At 44.3% G+C, this 8626-nt stretch overlaps 1 protein-coding gene across 1 annotated transcript; it reads right to left on the bottom strand.

The window, feature by feature from the left end:
* Window positions 1–1759: 1759 nt before the first annotated feature.
* On the bottom strand, window positions 1760–6305 carry LOC133148326 (uncharacterized protein K02A2.6-like). Its single transcript, XM_061271426.1, has 2 exons — window positions 2381–6305; window positions 1760–2304 (listed from the first exon to the last, which is right to left on the bottom strand). The coding sequence occupies exons 1-2, from the start codon at window positions 6032–6034 to the stop codon at window positions 2179–2181; spliced, it is 3780 nt and encodes a 1259-aa protein (XP_061127410.1). The 5' UTR covers window positions 6035–6305; the 3' UTR covers window positions 1760–2178.
* Between the last annotated feature and the right edge of the window lie 2321 nt (window positions 6306–8626).

The following is an 8626-nucleotide window of genomic DNA, read 5'->3' as shown; positions in this document are numbered from 1 at the left end:
GGAGGTGGTCATTTCTTCATGCACAGTGATAAACTCGGCACTCTAAAGCACCCGAGAGCGTTTTTTTCGATGCCAACCTAACCAGAGTAACGGGAGCGGCACAATTCAGAAAAAGTGCTCAGCTCGCCGAGAAAATGCGATTTAAGCAATAAAATTAAAAATGCTTATAAAACATAAACCAAACGTTGTAAATGGTCATTTCTTATTACGCAGTAATAAACTCGGCACTCTAAAGCACCCGAGAGCGTTTTTTTCGATGCCAACCTAACCAGAGTGACGGGAGCGGCACAATTCAGAAAAAGCGCTCAGCTCGCCGAGAAAATGCGATTTAAGCAATAAAATTAAAAATGCTTATAAAACATAAACCAAACGTTGGAGGTGGTCATTTCTTCATGCGCAGTGATAAACTCGGCACTAAAGCACCCGAGAGCGTTTTTTTCGATGCCAACCTAACCAGAGTGACGGGAGCGGCACAATTCAGAAAAAGTGCTCAGCTCGCCGAGAAAATGCGATTTAAGCAATAAAATTAAAAATGCTTATAAAACATAAACCAAACGTTGGAGGTGGTCATTTCTTCATGCGCAGTGATAAACTCGGCACTCTAAAGCACCCGAGAGCGTTTTTTTCGATGCCAACCTAACCAGAGTGACGGGAGCGGCACAATTCAGAAAAAGTGCTCAGCTCGCCGAGAAAATGCGATTTAAGCAATAAAATTAAAAATGCTTATAAAACATAAACCAAACGTTGGAGGTGGTCATTTCTTATTACGCAGTAATAAACTCGGCACTCTAAAGCACCCGAGAGCGTTTTTTTCCATGCCAACCTAACCAGAGTGACGGGAGCGGCACAATTCAGAAAAAGTGCTCAGCTCGCCGAGAAAATGCGATTTAAGCAATAAAATTAAAAATGCTTATAAAACATAAACCAAACGTTGTAAATGGTCATTTCTTATTACGCAGTAATAAACTCGGCACTCTAAAGCACCCGAGAGCGTTTTTTTCGATGCCAACCTAACCAGAGTGACGGGAGCGGCACAATTCAGAAAAAGTGCTCAGCTCGCCGAGAAAATGCGATTTAAGCAATAAAATTAAAAATGCTTATAAAACATAAACCAAACGTTGGAGGTGGTCATTTCTTCATGCGCAGTGATAAACTCGGCACTCTAAAGCACCCGAGAGCGTTTTATTCGATGCCAACCTAACCAGAGTGACGGGAGCGGCACAATTCAGAAAAAGCGCTCAGCTCGCCGAGAAATTGCGATTTAAGCAATAAAATTAAAAATGCTTATAAAACATAAACCAAACGTTGGAGGTGGTCATTTCTTCATGCGCGGTGATAAACTCGGCACTCTAAAGCACCCGAGAGCGTTTTTTTCCATGCCAACCTAACCAGAGTGACGGGAGCGGCACAATTCAGAAAAAGTGCTCAGCTCGCCGAGAAAATGCGATTTAAGCAATAAAATTAAAAATGCTTATAAAACATAAACCAAACGTTGGAGGTGGTCATTTCTTCATGCGCAGTGATAAACTCGGCACTCTAAAGCACCCGAGAGCGTTTTTTTCGATGCCAACCTAACCAGAGTGACGGGAGCGGCACAATTCAGAAAAAGTGCTCAGCTCGCCGAGAAAATGCGATTTAAGCAATAAAATTAAAAATGCTTATAAAACATAAACCAAACGTTGTAGATGGTCATTTCTTATTACGCAGTAATAAACTCGGCACTCTAAAGCACCCGAGAGCGTTTTTTTCCATGCCAACCTTGTCGCGTTTCGGGCGTAAGGATTCAACCAACACTTTGTAGAGCAACTAGACGGTCTTTATTTGCGTCTCATATCTTCTAAACTCGCAGCCATTCCACATCACCGGAACACCCCCAACCCCAACTTCCTGTTTGGCCCTTCAGAATAAAACAGCAGTACAAACACTTAACACCACATCCCCCTTTCTTTGCAAACATGAAGACGTACTAATTTTGCATGAAGGAAAAACTTTTTCTTTTCTTATAACACCACTCTTAAACATTTCCTTTTTCTTTTCATGTAACACCACTCTTAAACATTTCCTTTTTCTTTTCATACATACATGCTTATAAATCCAGTTTTTGTGGCCTTGTGACAACACGGCCAAACCTTGTTCTGACAGGACTTGTTGCCTTTGGAGTTTGGACAGGGGACTCACTTATGTTTGGTGTTGGTAAGGTATCCTCTGTTGGACTGATAGGTGTACTTGGGATTGCCATCTTTGGTGTAGTTTCCGGCATTGGCAGTAGATGATGTCTATTTCTCCTGATGGCTCCGGAAGGACCTTCAACCAGGTAAGAGCGGGGTGCTGAGTGAGAAGAAATGACAGTCCCTTCACTCTTAGTGTCCGTGATCCATACCGGTTGTCCTGGTGACAGTTGAGGAAGATCTCGCACACGATGTCGCCTGTTGTACCCCTCACTGTATTTCAACTTCATCTCCCCTTCCCTCGACGCCACAAAGCCCTTGTTCGGTAGTCTGGGAACAAGCAACGAAGGGAGCTGGGGCACTGGAGTGCGAAGTCTTCTTCCCATTAGAAGTTGAGCTGGGCTATATCCATTAGCCAAAGGGGTCGCCCTGTAAGCTAACAGTGCAAGATACGGGTCTTTTGCCTTCTTGAGTAGTCCTTTAACAGTTTGGACATGACGCTCAGCCTCACCATTGCTCTGTGCAAACCTTGGACTGCTGGTTACATGTCTGAAACCGTAGGCTGCAGCAAAATCTTTGAACTGTTGGCTAGAGAACTGAGGTCCGTTGTCACTGTAGAAGAATTCCGGAATACCATGTCTGGAAAAAATTGACTTTAGGTGTACTATAACGTCTTCTGATCTAGTGGGTGTCAGTTTAGCTATCTCCACGAATCTGGAATAGTAGTCCACCAGAAGTACGTAGTTGCTGTTGTTGAGTGTAAAAAGATCTGCACCTACTTTTTGCCATGGTCTCTCTGGAAGCTCGCTGGGCATTAAAGGCTCCACTGGATTGACACGTTCTTTAATGCACGTGGTGCAGTTTTTCACAAGCTCATTTATTTGGCTACTCAAACCAGGCCACCACACTGCCTCTTTCGCTCTCTGTCTGCATCTTGACATGCCCTGATGTCCCTCATGGAGAGCTACCAGGACTTTGTCGCGCATAGTGGTAGGAATAACAAGTCTGGTGCCTTTCAATAACAGTTCGTCATGGACTGTTAATGTGTCTCTGTGTGGCCAATAAGCTTTGATTGGACCTATGAGACGGCTGTAGTCTGGCCAGCCTCTCTGGCAAAATGACATGAGTTCCGAACATACACTGTCATTTTTTTGCTCTTCTTTTAATTGTGTGATATATGTCGAGCTAGCAGGTAGGTTTTTGACTATTTCGTTCACATAGATGTTTGTATCATTTAGTAGTTCCTCCGTAGCTTTAGAGTCTGTCTCTTGATTGACAGGTGCGCGTGACAGTGTATCCGCAGTGAGAAGTGCTTTTCCTGGGGTGTGTGAGATAGAGTAACTGTACCTCATGAGCCGTAGTCTGAACCGTTGAATCCTGGGTGGAAGTTCTGTTAGTGCTTGTTGTCCCAACAGGCTGACAAGTGGCTTGTGGTCAGTCTCTAGGGAAAAATGTCTCCCGATGAGAAAGTCTTTGAATCTTTCGCATCCCCACGTTAATCCAAGCGCTTCTTTTTCCACCTGTGCATATCTCTGCTCAGTCTCTGTTAAGGAACGTGAAGCATATGCTACTGGTCTCCACTCCTCACTCTCCTTCTGGAATAGGACTGCTCCAAGTCCATAAGACGAGGCATCTGCCGACATTTTCAAGTCCTTGTTTGGGTCATAGAGCGTGAGAACGGGAGTGGATGCCAGCTCGTTTTTCAACTGATCAAAAGCGTTCTGCTGCGCATGGCTCCAAACCCACTGGTTTTTCTTTGACAGCAGGTCTCTCAGGGGCTTGTCTTTTTCAGCCAGACCAGAGATAAACTTTCCTAACTGGTTAACCATTCCAAGAAAGCTGCGCACTTCACTGACATTTGACGGCTCCTTCATTGCTATCACAGCTCTTATTTTGTCCGGGTCTGGTCTGACTCCCTCAGCAGACAAAATGTGTCCCAGGAACTTCTCCTGTTGCGTGCTCAGTTCACACTTGTCCATGTTTAGCGTGACACCGGCCGCTTGAAGTTTGTTTAGCACTGTGTGAAGTCTGGCGTTGTGTTCTGGTTGGTCCTTCCCCCAGATGAGGATGTCATCCATGTGACAAACCACGCCAGGCAGCCCATTGAGAATCATTGACATTCTCCGCTGAAAATGCTCCGGGGCTGAGGCAATTCCAAACGGAAGTCTGTTAAAATGGAAGCGTCCGAATGGGGTAATGAATGTTGTGTAGTGTGCTGACTCTGGTGCCAATGGAACCTGCCAGAAGCCTCTGTTTGCATCGAGCTTGCTGAAGACTTTTGCTCCAGTCAGGGATCCAAGTGTCTGTTCAACTGAAGGCAGGATGTACTTTTCTCTGCACACTGCTTCGTTGAGGTGGGTGAGATCGACACATATGCGCACTGAGTCACTCTTAGTAGGCACTGGGACCATACCTGAGCACCATTCAGTTGGCTCTTCAACTCTGCTGATCACCCCTATTGACTCCATTCTTTCCAGTTCCTCTTTAACTTTTCCCAACAAAGGAATGGGAACGCGTCTTGGTGTGGAAAGGGAAAAAGGCACAGCATCAGGTTTCAACTTTATAGTATAAGGTTGCTGCATTAAACCCAACCCTTGACATAACTTAGGGTAGTTCTCATTCAACATTTTAATGTCTATGCTATCTGCTCTAGACACAAGGTTTAGTTTGACACTTGCTGGCCTACTTAACAGCGCCATGTGTAAGTCTCTGATAACATACACATTTTCCTGAATCTTTTGTTCACCTTTACACAGTGTTTCTTTGCACATACCTAAAACATTGAGTGGAGTGCCACCTGGTCCAATCAATGGTCTATCTGGTTTACACAGCTCTGTTTCATTTTGGTTTATACAAAAGTACATCTGGGCTGGGATAACAGAAACATCAGCTCCAGTGTCTATTTTAAACCTGACTTTGTGGTTTCTGATGGTTATGTCTGCATACCAAGGATCTGAACCTGCATGTACTGAACCAAGGAATATAGGTGTCTCGTTACATTTCTCTGTTTCAATCATATGTACATTTTTAACAGATTTGCATACTTTACTGTAATGTCCTCTTTTACCGCATGTATGACAGGTTACATCTTTCGCTGGGCACTGTCCTTTGCCATGTGCTGGGCTTCTACCACATCTGTAGCACTGACTCTCATTTGGTGATTTAGCCATTTTGTGTTTTGGTAGACTTGGGGCTTTGTACGTAGAATGCTTTTCTCTCTTGTATTTCACTGACACTGCATCTAGGTCCGCTTTCTTTTCCCCTCTTATATCGGTTTGCTGCCTCTTGATGACTTCTGACTGCCGGGCTTGGTTCACGGCTTTTTCCAGCGTCAAATCTTTGTCCATTTGGAGTCTCTCAGCTAAACTGGTGTCTCTCAGTCCCACGACGAGACGATCTCTTATTAACTCATCGTGCAAGGCTCCGTAGTTACAGTTTTCGGCCAACGCGTACAGGGCAGTGACAAATGAGTCTACAGTCTCATTAACTTGCTGTACTCTTTGGTTAAATCTAGCCCTCTCGTAAATTATGTTTTTTCTGGGCACAAAATATATGTCTAAAGTGTCTCTTACTGCTTGGTACTGATGCCTCTGCGCGTCCGATAAAGCTTGACCTCGAAGTATGTCGTCTGCTTCGTCCCCCATGCAGTAGATGAGCGTGTTCACTTGATTAGCTTCCGAACTCAGGTGCAGGTTGCTAGCAAGTCGGAATCTTTCAAACCTCCGTATCCACTTCTCCCATTGCTGTGGCCTTGAAAAATCAAATGCTTCAGGAGGCTGAATGGTGAATGTGGCATTCGGGGGCGGATTAGCCTGTTGCTGGTGCGGTGGAGTCGCCACGTTAGCTCCTGCGTTACCCTCCGACATCTTTCTGCGTGTGGCGAGGGCTACTTTTTCTTCCAGCACGACCTACTCTCAATCCCCGGCGAGTAAGCTCTTACAGTCGATCCCACTTCTGACACCATGTCGCGTTTCGGGCGTAAGGATTCAACCAACACTTTGTAGAGCAACTAGACGGTCTTTATTTGCGTCTCATATCTTCTAAACTCGCAGCCATTCCACATCACCGGAACACCCCCAACCCCAACTTCCTGTTTGGCCCTTCAGAATAAAACAGCAGTACAAACACTTAACACCACAAACCTAACCAGAGTGACGGGAGCGGCACAATTCAGAAAAAGTGCTCAGCTCGCCGAGAAAATGCGATTTAAGCAATACAATTAAAAATGCTTATAAAACATAAACCAAACGTTGGAGGTGGTCATTTCTTCATGTGCAGTGATAAACTCGGCACTCTAAAGCACCCGAGAGCGTTTTTTTCCATGCCAACCTAACCAGAGTGACGGGAGCGGCACAATTCAGAAAAAGTGCTCAGCTCGCCGAGAAAATGCGATTTAAGCAATAAAATTAAAAATGCTTATAAAACATAAACCAAACGTTGGAGGTGGTCATTTCTTCATGCACAGTGATAAACTCGGCACTCTAAAGCACCCGAGAGCGTTTTTTTCGATGCCAACCTAACCAGAGTGACGGGAGCGGCACAATTCAGAAAAAGTGCTCAGCTCGCCGAGAAAATGCGATTTAAGCAATAAAATTAAAAATGCTTATAAAACCTAAGCCAAACGTTGGAGGTGGTCATTTCTTCATGCGCAGTGATAAACTCGGCACTCTTAAGCACCCGAGAGCGTTTTTTTCGATGCCAACCTAACCAGAGTGACGGGAGCGGCACAATTCAGAAAAAGTGCTCAGCTCGCCGAGAAAATGCGATTTAAGCAATAAAATTAAAAATGCTTATAAAACATAAACCAAACGTTGGAGGTGGTCATTTCTTCATGCGCAGTGATAAACTCGGCACTCTAAAGCACCCGAGAGCGTTTTATTCGATGCCAACCTAACCAGAGTGACGGGAGCGGCACAATTCAGAAAAAGTGCTCAGCTCGCCGAGAAAATGCGATTTAAGCAATAAAATTAAAAATGCTTATAAAACATAAACCAAACGTTGGAGGTGGTCATTTCTTCATGCGCAGTGATAAACTCGGCACTCTAAAGCACCCGAGAGCGTTTTTTTCGATGCCAACCTAACCAGAGTGACGGGAGCGGCACAATTCAGAAAAAGTGCTCAGCTCGCCGAGAAAATGCGATTTAAGCAATAAAATTAAAAATGCTTATAAAACATAAACCAAACGTTGGAGTTGGTCATTTCTTCATGCGAAGTGATAAACTCGGCACTCTAAAGCACCCGAGAGCGTTTTTTTCGATGCCAACCTAACCAGAGTGACGGGAGCGGCACAAATCAGAAAAAGTGCTCAGCTCGCCGAGAAAATGCGATTTAAGCAATAAAATTAAAAATGCTTATAAAACATAAACCAAACGTTGGAGGTGGTCATTTCTTCATGCGCAGTGATAAACTCGGCACTCTAAAGCACCCAAGAGCGTTTTTTTCGATGCCAACCTAACCAGAGTGACGGGAGCGGCACAATTCAGAAAAAGCGCTCAGCTCGCCGAGAAAATGCGATTTAAGCAATACAATTAAAAATGCTTATAAAACATAAACCAAACGTTGGAGGTGGTCATTTCTTCATGCACAGTGATAAACTCGGCACTCTAAAGCACCCGAGAGCGTTTTTTTCGATGCCAACCTAACCAGAGTGACGGGAGCGGCACAATTCAGAAAAAGTGCTCAGCTCGCCGAGAAAATGCGATTTAAGCAATAAAATTAAAAATGCTTATAAAACATAAACCAAACGTTGTAGATGGTCATTTCTTATTACGCAGTAATAAACTCGGCACTCTAAAGCACCCGAGAGCGTTTTTTTCGATGCCAACCTAACCAGAGTGACGGGAGCGGCACAATTCAGAAAAAGCGCTCAGCTCGCCGAGAAAATGCGATTTAAGCAATAAAATTAAAAATGCTTATAAAACATAAACCAAACGTTGGAGGTGGTCATTTCTTCATGCACAGTGATAAACTCGGCACTCTAAAGCACCCGAGAGCGTTTTTTTCGATGCCAACCTAACCAGAGTGACGGGAGCGGCACAATTCAGAAAAAGTGCTCAGCTCGCCGAGAAAATGCGATTTAAGCAATAAAATTAAAAATGCTTATAAAACATAAACCAAACGTTGTAAATGGTCATTTCTTATTACGCAGTAATAAACTCGGCACTCTAAAGCACCCGAGAGCGTTTTTTTCGATGCCAACCTAACCAGAGTGACGGGAGCGGCACAATTCAGAAAAAGCGCTCAGCTCGCCGAGAAAATGCGATTTAAGCAATAAAATTAAAAATGCTTATAAAACATAAACCAAACGTTGGAGGTGGTCATTTCTTCATGCGCAGTGATAAACTCGGCACTCTAAAGCACCCGAGAGCGTTTTTTTCGATGCCAACCTAACCAGAGTGACGGGAGCGGCACAATTCAGAAAAAGTGCTCAGCTCGCCGAGAAAATGCGATTTAAGCAA

Source organism: Syngnathus typhle, unplaced genomic scaffold (assembly GCF_033458585.1).
Source record: "Syngnathus typhle isolate RoL2023-S1 ecotype Sweden unplaced genomic scaffold, RoL_Styp_1.0 HiC_scaffold_69, whole genome shotgun sequence".
NCBI lineage: Eukaryota > Metazoa > Chordata > Actinopteri > Syngnathiformes > Syngnathidae > Syngnathus > Syngnathus typhle.
This window is presented reverse-complemented; position numbering and strand designations above follow the sequence as displayed.

Excerpts from the sequence above, each read along its gene's own strand:
- LOC133148326 (XM_061271426.1), bottom strand. The coding sequence starts at position 6,034 with ATGTCGGAGGGTAACGCAGGAGCTAACGTGGCGACTCCACCGCACCAG. Across the intron at positions 2,305-2,380 it reads AACTGTCACCAGGACAACCG|GTCCTTCCGGAGCCATCAGG; the intron begins GTATGGATCACG and ends ACCTGGTTGAAG.